We start from the raw sequence: 19,390 nt of genomic DNA on the forward strand, positions 1-19,390 counted from the left end.
AGGCTTTTGGCAAGGAAAGCTTTATGACAAATTAATCCATGTTGAATATCATATTTCAAAATTTCACACACATCCGAAAGCATTACATGTGTGTTTCACGATGCTCGGTCGCGCAGTCTCTACTAACTCTGTTGCTATGTGTATTTCATGACTTGACTTGCTGCAGTTCCGTAGCCTGTAACTTTCACCTGGGACGAATATACATGTATATTCGTCCCAACTTTCCCCGGTGATTTTGTGCGGTGGGGAAAGGTGGGCTTCCCCATGGCCCACCATATAAAATGGGTGGGGAAAGTTGCGCCATAGCTTTGCTCCAGAGTTTTGCATTATTTTGTGTGTTATTACTAGTAAAGTCTCAATGCTTTGAATTCACGGACTTGTAGCAATGTAGGCAAGGGCCAACCGTTCCCGTATGAACTTCAAACAAACTCGGAATGACTATGGCCATGAAAGCAAAACAGTTCGTATACCGATACTCACAAAAAGCAGGATATTATCATGAAAACAAACGTATAAGTAGAGCTCACCACAGTTGGCGCTATGCTTTAAGCGCTCTTTGGTTTGGTGCAAGTCTTTGGCGTACAATGATGATCCCCCACGCGTTTGCATGCCAATTACTATGCATAATTTTCCCAGATAATTTTACATTGTTTTAACCGAAAGTTACATTAACATTACATACGGGAAATCAGCAATGCAGAAATGTTTTGTAATATTTGTTCCAGATTTAATATTGGCATCAAATTTCTCTTGTTATTTTCATTTTTGCAATAAAAGTACATGTACACTATTGTGGCCAGCTCGCGACGTATTATTCAGGTTGACCGGCAATGACCCTATGATTAGTATGAATTTCGTGCCAGCATTTGAGACAATACAGGGTTAAACTTTCATCAGCAGAAAGACAATAGCAACGATATTTCAGGAAAAGGGAAAATAATGAAATCCACTATGAAGGTATTTAAACATTTCGCTCCGTTCACTTTAAACGGTTTGTTTTCCAAAATCACCTGTTCAGAGACCCTGACATGACCGTACGTGTAAACAACAGTGTGACCTTCACAAAGCATGTGACCGGTTTTAAACATCAGGCGATGTCATCCGACGGGTTGATATATGTATACTGATTGGTCGACTGCCATCACCTCACGTCCTACGCGTGCGCAGTCTCTCACTTCCGCCGTGTTATAGATTATTGTATTAGTAGACAGAACAGAAGCAAAACAATCGCACGTCTTTTTTGAATCTGACGAATTACAGCTGCTTCGTGCCCATCCATAGCATTTTCTTCCAACGGGAGTTAATAAGAGATTGAGTATCATTCGTTCGGAGGAAGAATACATAGTAGTGGAGGTAAGGAAATTATCAGAACTTGTATTTTTGCGGCACTCAATGGACAAATTCTCATGATTCAATCTTCGACGAGCCATCGTGACAGCACTGACGCATCTTTTTTTCAGTTCACAACAATGAACATGTCTGTCTCCATCTTGCATGTCTTGTGTATAGTTGGGGCCTTGAACTGAATTACACCATGAAGACGTTTTTAGCGGTCGTCATGTTCATGTCTGAAAGTGAACTGACGACGGTCTGTGATCGTATGAAAATAAGATGCGTAACGCACGGTTGATCGGTTGCGTGTGCAGTGCCAGTGGTGTCTGTACCGCGCGCTCGCAGTCCACTAAAAGCGTTCAGTAGCTACACTGCTCGTTACTTGGTCAGAGGCTCACCGCTGTGTTCTTTAAAAGTATGCCTGCGTCATTTTCAGTTTTCAAGTCTAGCAGCCGAAAAACCCCAATACACCATTTGGATTTGTGTAATTTCCTATAAATTAGACAGACGCTACCCCCAGGCTCCATGGCATTGGTATCGTGTAGGTTGTTGTTAAGGTGTACTTTCACTTTTAGATTGGCCAGATCCCATGAATTGGGCCGCAGTGGATCTCTACGTGCGTGGCCTGCATGTCATCAGCGTCAAACGGGCACCTGTATATCGTGTAATAGGGACATATTCTCTTTGTGAACTACCGCCACGTCGCAGGCTGGAGGGATGTTGTGTTCTTGTGCACAAGTATGAAATATTAGTGTAGTATAACTGTGTCACGTACAGCACAGGCCTTCAGGTTGACATAGCCCTGAGTCCATTGGTGTTGCGTGAGAAGCCATATTCTGTATTCAGACAGTTTTATGGCTTCTCACACCACCGCCATGGATTCACCTGTGGCAAAATATGAGTGAGCATGCAAAACTTTGATGCACGCACTTACCAAGATGACATACACAGCTCCAAATTTATGTGATTGTGACAAGAAATGAAAATCAACTAAAATTTTGACTGGAAAATAGTCGTTACTAGTCAGATTGATGTTAAACTGGTGAGGTATCAATAGAAAAAACCTACACACGTCTATGCGGGTAGGTTCTTTTGAGCCAGTCTCTTACAACAGGAAAGTGTTGTATATGCAACACACGACTCATTTTTGCTATGGATGGATCCATTGTTGTGGTGAGAAGCAATATGAACAGCTGAATATGAATAGGTCAAACCATAGAACACGGCTTCTCACACCCTTACAGGATCCAGCACCAAGGTTGACAGTAATAAAAAAGTCCATATTTTTGAATCAGCATGTGAACTACAGGTTACAGGCAAATCCATTGGAGATGTACCATCATGTAGGCCTTTTCTACATGAAGCATCACATATGAGGAAACAATGAGCTTATAATTCATGGAAGATTATGTCCCAAGAGTCTCTCAAAGTTAGGCGGATAAACAACGTTATAGAACTTTTCTACTAACATTTGACAGATATATAAAATAACGTACCGAGTGACTGGTCTAGGTGATGTTACTTTCTAGATGTATTGAAATGGCTTGAAGTTGTGACCTCTTGTCACTGATTCTCCTTATGACAAAAACGATATGGACCAAATTATCACTTGCCACCAAATAGTAAATTCCTACAATTGATATTTCCAGCATGACTCTGTAATTATTAAATTTGCATATGAGGCTTTTTTGACAGTGAAGGCAATACCATCTCTGCAACTACGCATAAATTTCCTGAATTTTTTTGCTGAATTCCTCCCTCCAGCAGTTCTGTCTAATTTCTGTTTTGTTTAAACTTAATAACTCTATATCTAAATCATGCGCTGACGTCATGAATATTGAATCATATAACTTCAACTGCGCTGAGCTGCGCAGTTGGCAGACCTTGGTAATGTAGCTGAATTCAGCTACTGAATTCTTTGCATAAGCTACTCATGCTGGGCTGGAAACCAAGCATCTACTTAATTGGCACAGCAAGTGTGGAGAGTGCAGTTGAGCGAGGTCATTTTACTTGATTCCATTGCCGTTAGACTCTGACCAGAATTGAGAGAGAACCTTTGCACTACAGAATGCGCATGTCAACAGACCAATTGCTCTTTCCCATACACACACAGATTGTGAAATGCATGTTTATCATCAGGTGTAAGGGGAAATCTAGCGGGAGGTGCATGTCTGAAAAGCATTTGCCGTTACAGGCGAATTTTCCATTCCGGTGGTCTGTCAAACCATTCCACACTCCTCTGTGGATGCATAGACATGGTCAAGTATGCAGGACTACCAAACTAGGTTTAGTGCCACCGAACATATCTCATCACAGGTGATTTGACTACAAAAAAACTCAGTCCTGTTCATGTTTTATGATCCTATGTGCCCTTTTATGTGCCTGTAGTTAGTACACATCGAAAGATACACATGGAAACTACAGTTTCTTGATTAGTATAAAAAATAGAGTCCAAATATGTACCCATCATAAGATACTATTTCTGTTCATTTCTGCAAATGGTACCATTCTTTTTTCATTGCAGGAATTCTTGTACAGCTTGATTTGATGGTCTCGTGTGTGTGATTATGAAACATACCAGGCATCACAGAAGGAAGTGAAAGTTCCTTGGTCTCCTAAGAAAGAACCCTCCTCGTATCATACCTAAGAATTGTCTTCATCAATATTGTGCAATACTTTCAAACCAAAAAAAAAGACAGTTACAATGGTGAGGCTCCCAAGTAAGGCAACTACGCACATGATCGGCAGGGGTGTTGTCCTGTTTGCTGTCGGAGTCTTCTTTGCCTTGGTGCTCAACTTACTGCAAGTCCAGCGCAATGTTACACTGTTTCCCCCTGAGGTACTCGCCAGCGTGTTTTCATCAGCGTGGTGGGTACCGCCGTGCTGTGGCACAGCTGCAGGTAAGACTGTAGAAACAGAACTATTATGCCCATGTTTCAGCGTTTTCAATGTATAGAGTCAAGAAAACAACGGCAATTTAATTTTACACTGCTCTGTGCGGTACCGTTTTATGAGGAGAAACATGCCTGAGATTGAACTTCTGTAGTGTAGGTAACTCACATTGACATGCACACTGTGCAGTTTATGACATTCAGGAAATTTTCGCTTAATTCATGTTTACTTATTTAAAGTAAGGATTGCTATGTCAGTCAGCAAATAGCTTTTGTTGAGAAACTGTGCTTTTGGAAAGGGGGCAAGGAAGTTTTTAAAAAGCCAAAACAAACTGATAATCGAAAGAAAATCAGCCCTTTTAATATGCTCCTTCAACAAGTAGAACTATCAATTCAGTACAAGAATTTTATTTGCGTGTGCTAAACATCCCCATTGTGATGCCCTGGGCACACTATCTTTGGAAACAATAGGATGGTTCTAAAAATAGTACATGCACTGCAGGTAGGACCTGACTACCATGCATCTGTTGTATTGCCTCAATATGGAACCTATCAAAGTGTTTTTTTGTTCTCATTACCATCTTGTCAATTTTTCTCTCTCCAAACTTCTCAGATAGTGACTTCATTAAACAAACATGTAGAAATAAACCCTACAATTATTTGCTGGCAACAAACCAAGAAAATAATTGCATTTGAACATTTAACCCTTTACCTGCCAGACAGTATCATTTCCCCATATGCCAAGTCTGTAAAAAGCAGTATTGAGCCAAAACCTTATGTATTTTCACCCACTTGGCTTGGTGTGTCATAGCAGCTTTAGTCTGTAAAAATCATGTTTACAGTATCTCTGTCTTCAGGGATCTTCAAATCTTTAAGTCTTTGTTAAAATGCACCATATGGGACATGCGTTGCTTCACTAGTTTTAACCATCAGTGAAATACGAACTTTGCAGGTAATGGGTTAAAGTATTAGTGGGCAGGGTTAAAGTCCACGTTTAGGTGGACTGTAATATCGTGTGTGAGTTTCACATGAGACTGATGTCCTGCTAGATTCCTTGGAAACAGTTGTATATTACTCTTTTCTGAATATTTGCACTTTTAAAAATTGTCTTTAATTATCATTGCAGCTTTAATTGGCCTACTCTACCCATGCCTTGATGACAAATGGGGTGAGCCAAGGAAAGTCAACAGGGAGTGGTCCGGCGTGATGAGATGTGTGGCTGTCTTTGTCGGCATCAACCATGCTAGCGCTGTATCCTTTCTTGTTAAACATACTGATGAACCATCTGCTATATTAATTGTTTGGCTTTTGCCAAAGTAATTTATCTGTTTTAGAAATAAGAGTATTGAATATGCAAATTGGCGTACAAACTCCCACTTCGCCCTTGTGTTGCAGTGTGATTGTGTTACATAGAATATTCAATGGAGTTTAGATTTTTTAGTCCCCACGGACACCGTCCGGGGGGACTTATAGGTTTGGTCATGTCCGTGCGTGTGTGCGTGCGTGCGTGCGTGTGTCCGTCCGTCCGTCCGTGCATCCGTCCGTTCACGCAGATATCTCAGAGATGCCTGGAGCGATTTCATTCAAACTTGGTACAAGGATTACTTCATATGTCATACATATGCACATTTATTTGATTTGTGATACGATCCAATATGGCCGCCAGGCGGCCATTTTATTACGATTTTTTCATGTACAGAGCCATAACTCAGAAATGTTTCAACCCATTTTATTTAAAGTTGGTACAAGGACATTGACCTATGTTATACATATGCACGTTGATTTGTTTTGTGATACGATCCAATATGGCCACCAGGCGGCCATTTTATTACGATTTTTTCATGTACAGAGCCATAACTCAGACATGTTTCAACCCATTTTATTCAAAGTTGGTACAAGGACATTGACCTATGTCATACATATGCACGTTGATTTGTTTCGTGATACGATCCAATATGGCCACCAGGCGGCCATTTTATTACGATTTTTTCATGTACGGAGCCATTAAACTCAGACATGTTTCAACCCATTTTATTCAAAGTTGGTACAAGGACATTGACCAATGTCATAGATATGCACGTCAATTTGTTTTGTGATACTATCCAATATGGCTGCCGTGCGGCCATTTTGTTATGATTTTGTCATGTACAAAGCCGTAACTCGGGCATATCTCAACTGATTTGTACAAAGTTGGTACAAGGACATCAACCTATGTCATACATATGCATGTCGATTTGTTTTCTGATACAATCCAATATGGCTGCCATGCGGCCATTTTATTACAATTTTTTCATGTACAGAGACCTAATTCAGACATGTTTCAACCGATTTCATTCAAAGTTGGTACAAGGACATAGACCAATGTCATAGATATGCACGTCAATTGCTTTTGTGATACGATCCAATATGGCTGCCATGCGGCCATTTTATTACGATTTTTTCATGTACAGAGACCTAACTCAGACATGTTTCGACCAATTTCATTCAAAGTTGGTACAAGGACATTGACCAATGTCATAGATATGCACGTCAATTGCTTTTGTGATATGATCCAATATGGCTGCCGTGCGGCCATTTTGTTACGATTTTTTATGTACGAAGGCATAACTCAGGCATATCTCAACCAATTTTATTCAAAGTTGGTATAAGGACATTGACATATGTCATACATATGCACGTCCATTTGTTTTGTGATACGATCGAATAAATCAAATTAATTGCCAATTTGCATTTACATGATGAACTTTTGTTTTTAGGGTGAATGTCCAGAAGCACTGCATCAAACTTTATAAAATATGGTACCAGTGATAATCTATCAGTGTTATGATAGGATGCAAAAATGTTTTGCAACATCCTGATGATTAATTCCTAGTTGACTCATTTAATGAACTTTAGGATGGTGGCCTACATTGGTTTTATGTTTTCATCACCATGGAACTCATTGTTGGCCATTGAGCGCCATCTTAGTCCAGTCAATCTACGCCAAAAAAGGGGTCAACCTAGGACTAATTGCAACAGAAATTATTTCTTCACCATGCATTTTGGAAAGGTCCTAGAAATAACATACTAAAAGTATAATAAAATCTAAGGGGTGCAACAGTGCCTAATTTGCATAAATGTAAAGGGGGCTGATGGGTATAAAATTGTCGCTGATAGATGGTTTCTACTTAAAATATGTGGCTAAACATGATTTTGATACAGGCTTTTTGGCTTATTTGCCTCCTTTTTGGTCTAGGCAATGTTATTGAAAATATTTTGTCGTCATAGAAATATTCCTCATTTGCATAAATCCAATATGGCCGCCACAACACTTCACTTTTCTTAGTTTTTCTCGAATTAATAACTATTTTTAAGCTACTACTGACAGCAATAGAATAATTTTTTCACATTGAATTTTAGACAAGTCCTAGAATAACATACTAAAAGCCGAGTACAATCTAGAATTGCAAACAGTTCCTAATTTGCATAGATGTAAAAAGATTATGGGTACAAACTTAGTGCTGACAGAATGTTTCTGCTAAAAATAATTGGCTTCACATGATATGTTATGCAGGTTTTTGGCTTATTTGCCTTGTTTTTGGTTTAGGTTATGTTGATGGAAATATCAAGTCGTCATAGAAATATTCCTAATTTGCATAAATCCAATATGGCCGCCACAACCTTCACTTTTCTTTGTATTTTTCCCAATTAATAACTATTTTTAAGCTACGTCTGACAGCAATAGAATTATTTATCCACTGTGTATTTCAGAGAAGTCCTACAACGACATACAAAAAAGCCTTGTACAATCTAGAAATGTAAACAATGCCTAATTCCTAATTTGCATATATGTAAAAAGATTATGGTTATTAACTAGGTGCTGATAGAATGTTGCTACTAAAAATATTCGGCTAAACATGATATATATGCGGATTTTGGGCTTATTTGCCTTGTGTTTGATTAAGGCAAGGTTGATTAAAATATTTTGTCGTCATAGGAATATTCTTCATTTGCATAAATCCAATATGGCCGCCACAACACTTCACTTTTCTTTGTATGTCCCTAATTAGTAACTATATAAGCTACTTCTGACAGCAATAGAATTTAATTTTTCTTTGTGTATTTTAGAGAGGTCCTAGAATGACATACTAAAAATCCAATACAATCTAAGAGGTATAACATTACCTAATATGTATAGATATAAATGGATAATGGGACCAATACATTCACTGATAAAAGAAATATGCATATTGAATTAAGAAAAATGCGACATCATGTTCAAGTAATGTATGCATTTATCTTAATTTTTGTCCAGACAATATTTTTGAATACATTTTATCGCCCGAGAAATATTCCTGATTTGCCTAAATCAAGTATAGCTGCCACTGCATTTCACTTAAAAATTATATTTAATCTACACAACAAGTAGTTTTTGTTTCGACTCTGTATTGAATGTAGAGAATGACAAACAAAATGACTATTAAGAGGGAAGACAGTGCATAATTATATAAAACTTAGAAAAGGGAACAAAATCGTTGCTGTTAATATATTTCTTAAAAATATATTCAGCAAATTGATATTTAATTCAAGCAATTTGATTATTTAATGTACTTTTTGTGTTTGTAGGCAATGCATAAAATCGTTTAAGGTAAAGTGCGACGAATTCGGACGCGCACGCGGTTTAGAACTTTTCTGCGCAGATTTAACTCCAGCCTGCCGCAAATGGGTTATTTTGAAGCGCATGTATTTAACACCACCTGTCATTGTTGAAATTGCGCTTTTACCTAATTTTTTGACCCAGTCTCTCAGAACTACATGTGACCTATAACCTTGTCATATTTTGACCCCTAGGAAGCTGGTTTTTATTAAATATGAGCGAAAAATTAACATTTCTCTCCCATTTACATGGCGCATATTACCCATTCACCTGGAGATATTGCAAAAAATAGCGTGGTGACACCCTTTTATTAAAAGTGTAAACTAAATGATATTATGTCAGGATTTTATTCGCCAAGTTTGGTCAAAATGACACCAGTCAAAGCGACAGGAAGAAAGTTCGAAAATTATGTAATGATTTAATTTTGATATCGTCATTTTGTAATCGATACTTATGTTAAAATTTCTTTACAAACATCATGAACATTATACATTCGATAGATATGGATCTTAAGTCTTGGTATTTATTAAAATTAACTCATTTGCTAAGCGTTTTATAATTGCTTTCTTTAGTTTAAGTGAATTATATCATTTTTATTTATTTCTAACGACGCCACTTTAACGTCCGTTTCCGTGGAAACGAGCGTGGTGACCCCCATTTTTTATTTCATTTTTGCATTTGCAAAACGTCCAAGAATATTTGTGCAAAGTTTCAAGAAAATGACACCACAACCTAATTTTGACGTAATTCGTAGTACTTCACCTTAAGACTCCTCATTTTACATAACTGCAATGTGCCCCTCCTATCACTTTACTTTTCCCTGTTTTGACCTATAGTATAAATGACTATGTATAATGTTAAAAAACAACGGAGATCATTAGAACTAAATTTTAGTAGGGTCATGGAAGTTACATATCGCAAGTTTAAAGGCTGTGTTGGCACCAGATTTTCTCATCAGAAAATTTACCCACCAGATTACAATTTCAATGGAAAACAAAAGGCTATTACACCTCAATCATTCTCTTACAGACTAGAACAAAGGCGATCCCGGGGATCGCGAAAAGTGCATTTAATGAAGTTGTGCATAAGACAGCTAATTTACCCAAATGCTAAATGGGTCATAGATGCTATACAAACCTGGTGCTGATAATCTATTTACGAAAGTGATTTAAGAGATAAGCTGACATTGTAATGACTATGTAACATCATTTTTTGTTTTTAGTTCAGGGAATGTTTTCAAATATATCTTACAGCGATAAAAAAAATTATTATTTGCATTTGTCCGATAAGTCAACCATGTCACTTCCTTTTTCTAATTGGAATATGAATTATTTCTTCACCTTAAATACTTAAAAGGTCCAAGAAAGGTATATTCAAAGTCTAATACAATCTACGTTGTACAAAGGGCTAATTTTAAAAGATTTTATAGGAAATGCCTACACTGTATTAAATGTAATAATTGAAACTTGAAATGTTTTACAATATCGTAAAGAGAGATTGGAAGTTTTTACTAACATTGCCAAATATATTTTACCTAATTTTGAGCGATTCCTCATGTGCATAAATCCTATATGATGACCATAAAAATAATTTTCTTTAATTTTTCAAATTGACGTCAACTTATTTTAATTAATTATGTTATCAGTAAAATGAAGTTACATTAAGAGACACTACTTGTTTAAGTTATTTTATACTTTAAATTCTTCCTATCGAAAGATGTCCATTTTATAACTTTTTGAACATTTTGCTCAGTACAAAGAAATTGACGTGGTTATTTATTTTCTGTGTATTTTAACTCATTGTAATGATTATATACAAATAGGGCCTACAGAATGAAAAGCCCTGTAAAAATAAACAATGATTTATTCGTATAGTTCATTTCAATTATCTAGAGAATTTGCATAATGTCAATAACATTGGCAACTTACTGGAAGGTTTGGATTTTCTTAATGCATACCAAAATGCTTGGCCAAATAACCAACACTTTGTACTAAGCGAGGCTGAAGAAAATTTTTGTTTCAGCTCTATTTTCTTTTATTTTCACCCTTACCCCGTATTACTAATATAGATTAAGTGTTGGTAAAATATAATTAAAGACCAGGTTGTGTGGTCACTGGTAAATCAGATATACTTTTGACTGTGTGCAACTTGCCTGTTCATGCCACATACAGAAATTTATGATAATAATGATAAATAAATTATAATGATCATGATGATGTAGAGGTACAATTGTTATACTATATTGCCAATTATCATGAAATATGGATAAGGAAACTGTTCCTTTATCAGCTGAAAGACATTACAATAATCAAAGGACACTGCATTTCTCAAAATTTTGAAATTTCTTAAAGACAACAATTGAAAATTAATTTAAAGTCATATAATGGACTGAAGAGAGAGATTTCCAGTTTAATCTTACCGTACACAGCCATAGCATTTGAGGAAAAACTGAAAAAAATCTGTTGACTGAATCATGATAATCTAAATCACTGTAAATCACTGGTAAATGCAAATCTAGATACTTTTCATAATGTTACATTTTCTAGCTGCTCTTTCAAATTTTCATGACCGTGAAACAAGAAAACCAAAATGTGAAGGGATTTGCATCACAGAAGCTGCCGTTAACGAGTTTATCAATTAGGATATCAAATTTGGACATCAAATTATCATAAAATTGGTTATCCTGTATTTTGAACCTTATGGAAGTCTCACCTTAGATTGGCCAGACTCTCAATTCCTTGAGTGATCGATCTTATTGGTGATAATACAAAAGTATAATAATCTGTAAATGGGAAGTCCATTACATAACAGCCCCATGAGTGATACTTGCACATCTAAGATCTGATATGATACGCAGTACAATTATATCATCCTATGCTTCACATCTTTTCATTGAGTTGCCCTTCCCCATACTTATGGGTTCTACCATGAACTGCAGCAGCATGAATAACCCCGGCAGAAAGCAAAATCTAGACTTTCTGTTGTCAACGAAAGGATTCTGGCTGTAAACAAATGAACCACCAAGAGGAAGATGTAAACAGAGAGGAAGAGGAAGAAATTTTGATATGATAATGACCATCATAATAATTGTCATCACCACTACCATCATGGTGATTCAAATGATGTTCGTATTTATACTAATGATAGTTTAATAATGAGAAAGATGATTCACAGGCACAACTGTTAGGTGTGGGGAACCATTTATTAGTAACTGAATATTTCCATCGTCATTGAAGATAGTGACCAAAAGCATAAAATATTCCTTCAAAAATTTTACTGCAATCGAACATGTTGTAGGATAAAATGACTGAACATGATAATTGATGTCAAATTATTGAACACGTCCAATAATTTTTTATGAATAACCTTATCGTCGTAAAAGAAAGAAGAATATCCAAAGAAAGAATTCTGATTCCCTTTATTTAAACAGTAATGCCCTGAAACTCTTCTCTTTATTCATTGCATTTCTGAATAACCAGAAAATGCCAATGGAAGCTATTGTAGTCTTATTGTATTCAGAAGACCGTTTGTGTCAATTATGCAAATTAGGCCTTTTGTATTAAAATAATTAGCATGCAAATTAGGTCAACCTCATTTGTTTTAGGTAATTCTTGCAAAACCTTAACAATTTCATTGAGAAAAAATTGTTTAAATATGAGCTTAAACATTCATTTTGTCTGAAATAGTGGAAAAACTGCGAATATATGCAAATACTTAATTTGCATAATCTTTATTGTTCAAGACATTTAGAAAATAACGTGTTGAACCTTACTAAATTGTGTTGCAATGAAAAAAGTCACTTGAATTCAGTTTACATGTCCAAAATGTGAGTATAGCAGTCATTTTAAAGGCGATATATAGCTAATTTGAATATATGCAAATTTAACCAATTTGCACCCCTTATATTTTCCTATACTTTTAATATGTCATTAGTGACACCTTTCCAAAGGTCATGGTGAAGAAATAATTTCTGTTGCAATTAGTCCTAGGTTAAACCCTAAATTGACTGGACTAATCTTTATCAAAGTATTTTTATCACAGACCTAATTAATGAAGAGGACTCTATCCTCTCTGAGGATTTGTAATCAAAGTTCCCATTAACAAGTGGGGACTGTGTCATCAACGATGACTTGTTTATAAGAGAACAGTGCAGTTGTCTCGTAACATATGTGGAAATACCAACTTATTACACCTAAAAGACTGAAAACTGAATGAAAACCACCCAAAATTTTCTGCTGCGCGTGTGTGAACCATTGTACTGTAATACATGTTGATGCATTAATGAGAGAAAGTCTCTTGCTTTGACATTATTTTTGGCAATTTTGACTGGAAGTGGTCTGGCATATCTTTTGCCATACATAAAACTTGCTGAAGGGAGGGTGACAATATACAGGGACAGTGGATAATGAAAATAGCAAGATGAAAAAAACCCATTTGCGTTTTTGTTGGGGTTAAGCCATTTTGGATTAATGTGTGTAAATTTTCACCATCCCACAGTTTTGCAACAAAAAAAGAACGAAAGACAAATGAGCAGATGTTATAAACAAAATAATACACAAATTACAAAAATGAACAACTGCTGGAGACAAAATCATAAAAAAATGACAAAAATGAACAACTGCCATAGATAAAATAATACACAAGTAACAAGCCAATCACATTCATCAGTATTACCTATTACTCCTTGACACGCTGTTTCCAGAAAATTGACTTTGCAAATAATTTACAGTTTTCACTAACCCTAGCAGCGATGTCCATTGGACTCTGGTGGCTCTTTGACAGATCGCGCAGTGGATTCGGTCTCGGCATTGGTGTCGCTGTGTTGGCCACTTTTGTGACACAGCTTCTAGTTTACAATGGTGTATACATGTAAGTTTTACATTCAGTTGCCTCTCCATTGAACATATCCTGCCAAAATTCCAGTCAAATGGCTACCAGTGACTCTCAGTAAAATACAGAATTATTACCCTGTACAAACCTTTCTGCTCCACTGATTTTGGAAATATTTTTTGAAAAGGCCTCAAAATCTGCAAATACAGTACTTCGATGTCACATGTTTGCAGTGAATAGTGATCAAATTATTGTTGTTTCATTGCTTAGTAAAGAGAAAATGGTAAAGTATTCTATCAATGACAAGGCATTCAGTTTTGGGATTACCAGTTTACTGAAATGTGTCAGGGAAAGCCCTTGCTGTTACATTCTGGTGTTTAGGTAACTCATGACAAGTAGTGCTTCATCTTAAATTTAGTTTGATGGAGAACCTAATCGAGGTTTTAGAAGAAAAGGATACACGCCAACTTAACCCTTATCTTTCCAAGTTTATATTTCACCATCAGGTCAAGTTGATTAAAACTAGTGAAACACAATGCGTCCTATGTAGTGCATTTGAACAAAAAATTGAACACTCGAAGGTCGGTGAAAAGAAATAATGTTAACATGATTTGCACAGACTAAAGCTGCCATTAACATACCAACCAAGTTGATGAAAATACTCTAGGTTTTGGCTCAATACCACTTTTTACAGACTCAGCAGACGGGGAAACAAAGTTTGACTGGAAAAGGGTTAATAAAAGGATAAGTTTAAAGTGCAAACTCTGCGGTATTGATTCTTAGAATGACCTCAATGACAAGGTCATTGATCGTGGTAGTTCAAGGTAAATGCCAAGTGTATTTCCATATATGGATATGGGATAGATCACACCATACATGTTCATTGTAAGACCAGTAGAGTGTACATGTATCTAGAGTGTGTTTTTGTAGAGCTCAAAAATTATCAAAAACACTTCGTTGCATATGGTGACTCACTGAATCAAAAATAATATTTGTTGTTTTTGTAGTGCAGTTGGTAAACATCAAGTTACTAAAAGTTGCATACTCACAAAATTAATACTGGTATTTGATCTGCAGTTTTCGTCTCTTTAAAACTAATTTATTCATAGACTTCCATACTCTAAATATATATTAATAATTTGAATACCTAAGGATAAAAAGCCTGTAATTTGTGTAAATTTTACATATAAGTAGAGTAGTTGTATTATCTGCAAATTTTGCAATCTGCTGGGTTCTGCCGGGTATTTATAGTGCATGTAGCTTTCCACTGGGATTTCCTAATAGAAAACATTTGCCCCAGGCAACTTGTTCCTTGAAACATCTTTTTCTGATAGGCAGTCTTTGAAAATATGGGGTTTCACTGGCAATGAGAACAGAATATCTTTATTAATTCATATATTTGAGGGTGTATTCTCTGCATTCAAATTTGTTTGTCAGTTTTAACCAAACTAATAAATTGGTCAACTACAGAGTCAAAGAACTGAAAAATATATTCATGTGCTCTAGAAGGTTGATGCTTAGAAGTTCACAAGTTCAAGGTGAAAGTTCTCCAATATCCTTTATACCTTGGCAAACCAATGGCCATGAAAATGTTGAGTTGTGCAAAGAAACAGTAATATTGATTAAATACAGTTCAGGTTTTTGCTTTCATTGACTCAGTATTTTAATTTTTGTGTATTCAGATAATATTATAGACTCCCATATTGCACTGTCATAACAAATTTCAACTAAAAGGGTTAGTGTTCTTGAAAAACAGCATCCTAATGGTACTATTCCAAAAGCGATTTGCCAATTAATTATTCGTTGGAAGCTTAGGGCAGTGTACCTGTATTTTTGAAATTCCCAGGGTAGTATGCAATACAGTCAGTGAACAGCAAAGCAATAAAGGGAAGCCAACTGTTGGAAACATTCCAAATAAAGCTTGCCACTTTCATTTTGTTCATTACGAACACAATGCCAATAATTTCTTAAATGGTGAAGTAATATTTTTCCTTTTGAAATGGAGATGTTAGGAAGCTTCCATGCGTTCCTTCATTCTATGTTGATAAAAAAATTGAAGACCACTGTTGTGGCTTCTTTGTGTCCTGTGCTTGAGTTTACATTTCCATTAACCTAATGAAATTGCATTCACATCGATCAAGGTGTTCAATAACACTGATAAATTTCATCCAGTATTCTTATAATATTACTATGACATGTTTGCAAAATAGCAACAATATCCTTTGTGTTCTTTCTTCAATAGGTACACTGAACCAGATTTCCTCTATGTCCGTTCGTGGTTGCCGTGTATATTTTTCTCAGGAGGTGTTACAATAGGCAATATAGGACGGCAGCTTGCAGTGGTAAGAGCCATGACACTTATATTTTCAACCCTATGAAGAACAAAACATATTGTTTTCACAATTTTATTTGTGTGTCCCCTTTACCCCACTTACCTTGCAGTATAAACATTGTACTATTTTTTTCAGGTTTTTATACTGTTAGTGTCTAGTTTATTAGAAATATGTTCTCCAGAGAAGACACAAGCAACTAAACAGAGATGGCCATATGGCCCAACATCTGTTTCCAAAACATATTTTTCACATAAGTGAAAAAATATGGTGCATTGTAATTGGAAAGCTTATCTCAACTGTGTAGTTTATGAGTGAATTTCCTGCAGTAAGTTCTTCTGTCTCAAATTTTAGGGTATTTTCTCATCAGATTTCTTTGTCATAAAGATGTAAAACTTATTTTGATCTTTCTGATTTTGATTTCAGTTGGATAACGATGATTACATCAAGGAACACATGGATTAGAAGCTGTTCAATGCAAGTGATTATGGAGTACATGTGATTTTCTTGAGTGCCTTGCCCAGTAAACATTGCAAGCGTGTGATCTCATTCAGATGTGGAATTTGCAAATACACATGCCATCTGTTTTTTGGAATCTGTCTACTGTATCATTCAGCTAACGTAGTGTTGAAGTGCAAATCTACTACAAATCCAGGGTGATTTTATTAGAGTTATGACAATGAACTTCAAAGCTGTACAGAAGGAAGAACTGCCAATACCCAAATCTATGAGTACATTATGCTGATTTTGCTTTTGAAAAAACCTGGTAAAAGAAGCTATTCCTTCTTGTGATCTTGTTCAAATGTCTTGGGCTGGAAATTCAGATTTTAATATTTGGTGTTCCGCTAAGTCTGCAGTAGAGGTATGGCGAGATGGGCAGGTGCCTAGACTTTGAAAGGTGTGGTGCCTATCTTTAGCATGTGCTAAAAAAAGACACAACCTATCGACAAAGCAACAGGTGTTCAAATGATAAGTGGTCAGCTGTCACAAACAGTCCTTGCAAAATTTTGAAAGCCTGTAAATGATACCCCTGCAGTCGCCAGTGTGGGAAATTGCTCTTTTAAGGCAGTCCGTGGCAAACACAAATCAGATTTAGTTGCCCCAAGCATCCATGACACTTCAGTGATGGTTGTCTGCTTAGGTTGACAAACTGTGGCAGGGCAAGACCAATCTTGCACAATTTTCTGATATGAAAGCATAGCCATCAACATTTTCTCCCCGTGATATTTTCAGTACTACCCATACTACTGTACATAATGTCTTATGGTGGTGTCCACTTCAGGAATCGGGCAACCCCAGCCAGTCACTTACTAACTTTGCCTGAAAGCAAAAGTCAACTCACAGTACAGACTTGCAAACCAGGAAGCATTTGGCTTCATGTGAAAACTGCTTGCATGTTAGACCCTTTGTTCAGATGCATTTAATTGATAGCACAAACGTTAACAGTTAATTGATAGCATGAACATATTTGCCCTTTATAATACCTTGGCATATAGGTCCCTACTAGAGTGTCATCATGGTTTTGAAAGCATCAGTACATTTTGATTTTTAGCCTCATTGAATCAACTTTGTCAGTTTACAAGGACAGGGTGATATGCATTAAGGGAAGTGTTGAGAAACTGATGTAATATTTACTTGCTTTATAGCCATTATCTAGAACATCGTAAGTTTTAATGTTTTTGACACCGAAAACAAATTGCTTCATTAAAGCTGGTCAGATTGTCAGCAAGGTATGGAATATCTTTTTGAATGCATTCTATCGTAAATGACCGATTCAGAATATAATTACTACAATACATAGAAGTAAAACTATGCATCTCCATAGATTTCAGAAGAAAAAAGTAAGTTACCTGAGCTGACTGCTGAAGAAATCCACCCAGCTGCTAGAAATGAAGCTGCATAAATATTGCAATCACTTTATACGGAAAGTCCGTATGAAGGGGGTTACAACTCAGGTTTTCTCATGATACATCTCTCTTCATGTTTGCTCAAGTAAGGCCTAGATTAGACTTCCCGTCTTTTAATTTCATTGAACACAAAATTTGCAACTTTCCGTGTTGATGATGAAGAAATGCTGCAGTATTTGAATTGTAATATATACTGGTTGGTAACTGACGGCTTTGTCATCTGTGAGTCGGATATCACTCCTGAAAATTTCAAAATGTCCTTGAAAAAAAAATTCAGGGGTACCGAAGCTCGTGATGGATTGTTTGTGTTTTACTCAATTTTTTTTGTTTCATGATGCAAGTTTTTAGTTTTAAGTGACAAACCTTCAAATGTTTTCTCTTGTTTTTAAGTAGTGATAGTTAACCCCTCCAGAGTTCTGTACATAAAAGGTACGATAGACATTTGGTTCCAGATTATTTTCTAGACCATGATATCAAACAGATTGTGAAATGATATATTTTCTGGAACCGGAAATTTGACAACAGTGTCCTGTATGTTTCCCTCTCAAAAGTGTCTTCCGCTCTGAAAAAGTTATAGAATGACAAAATATTTAAGTTTTACATGAATTTCCCAAAATATTGATTAAAAATGAGTAACTGTCTGATCATAATTTTAACCCTCACTACCTGGATTTGGTTGAGCGGAATTGCTTCTACTAGAATTTTTAAGGTTGGTGGACAAGATGGATGACCACAGATGAATTTCATTGTAGTGCATCTTGGGAGTCTATAATTGCCTGCCATTTGCATATGATTTAGTCTTGCCAGGCTTTTAATACGCCAAGAAATCATTGCAAACCAAGCATCCATACATTACAGTCCACGACTCAGCATTACAATTGAATATCACAGTCCATGACGCCAAATACGAAGGAGGCCACTTTTCTAAAATGAGGCTTATTTTAAAATTTTACCAGATGGGTTAATACAGAGTTTTTGGATTAATTGCAGTGTTCAAAGGAGGCTATTGTAAATGAAGGGATGTTTTCAGAGTGTTGACTCACTGTTATGTAAGCTTTTTAAACTGCTATTGCTTTTGAACATGAGACAGTAACTCTCATTGGCTGTGTGTGTGAACATCAACCCAGCTGGATGATTTAAATATTGTTTTCATTACCCTATTGGTTAGTGAAGAAGCCCCATTGCATGTACATGACAAGATGGCCACCCAAAGTTGTATGATACTGCCTCATACCAAGTTCACAGTTTACACTTCAGTCAACATATTGAATGTTTCAGAGTGCCATGAACATCGCACAATTTTTAAAAGTCTATTCAGTTTTGTGTGGCCATCATTTAGGTGGGAATGCAAATCAAAAAATGATGACGAGTGTTTTCTGTGCATTAATTTTTACAAGAATGTGTAAATATTGTTCAATGTCTCTGAGAATGAGATATATTAAAATGTCCCGTTTTTTTCTCTCA

The 19,390-nt window shown here is 36.2% G+C and overlaps 1 protein-coding gene across 1 annotated transcript; it reads left to right on the forward strand.

Moving 5' to 3' along the window:
• Window positions 1-1,163: 1,163 nt before the first annotated feature.
• On the forward strand, window positions 1,164-19,390 carry LOC139140252 (insulin-induced gene 2 protein-like). Its single transcript, XM_070709368.1, has 6 exons — window positions 1,164-1,353; window positions 3,857-4,232; window positions 5,350-5,474; window positions 13,562-13,728; window positions 15,932-16,031; window positions 16,446-19,390. The coding sequence occupies exons 2-6, from the start codon at window positions 4,037-4,039 to the stop codon at window positions 16,482-16,484; spliced, it is 627 nt and encodes a 208-aa protein (XP_070565469.1). The 5' UTR covers window positions 1,164-1,353; window positions 3,857-4,036; the 3' UTR covers window positions 16,485-19,390.

The sequence above is a fragment of the Ptychodera flava genome, chromosome 9 (genome assembly GCF_041260155.1).
Source record: "Ptychodera flava strain L36383 chromosome 9, AS_Pfla_20210202, whole genome shotgun sequence".
NCBI lineage: Eukaryota > Metazoa > Hemichordata > Enteropneusta > Ptychoderidae > Ptychodera > Ptychodera flava.

Excerpts from the sequence above, each read along its gene's own strand:
- LOC139140252 (XM_070709368.1), top strand. The coding sequence starts at position 4,037 with ATGGTGAGGCTCCCAAGTAAGGCAACTACGCACATGATCGGCAGGGGT. Across the intron at positions 13,729-15,931 it reads GTTTACAATGGTGTATACAT|GTACACTGAACCAGATTTCC; the intron begins GTAAGTTTTACA and ends TTTCTTCAATAG. Across the intron at positions 16,032-16,445 it reads TAGGACGGCAGCTTGCAGTG|TTGGATAACGATGATTACAT; the intron begins GTAAGAGCCATG and ends TTTTGATTTCAG.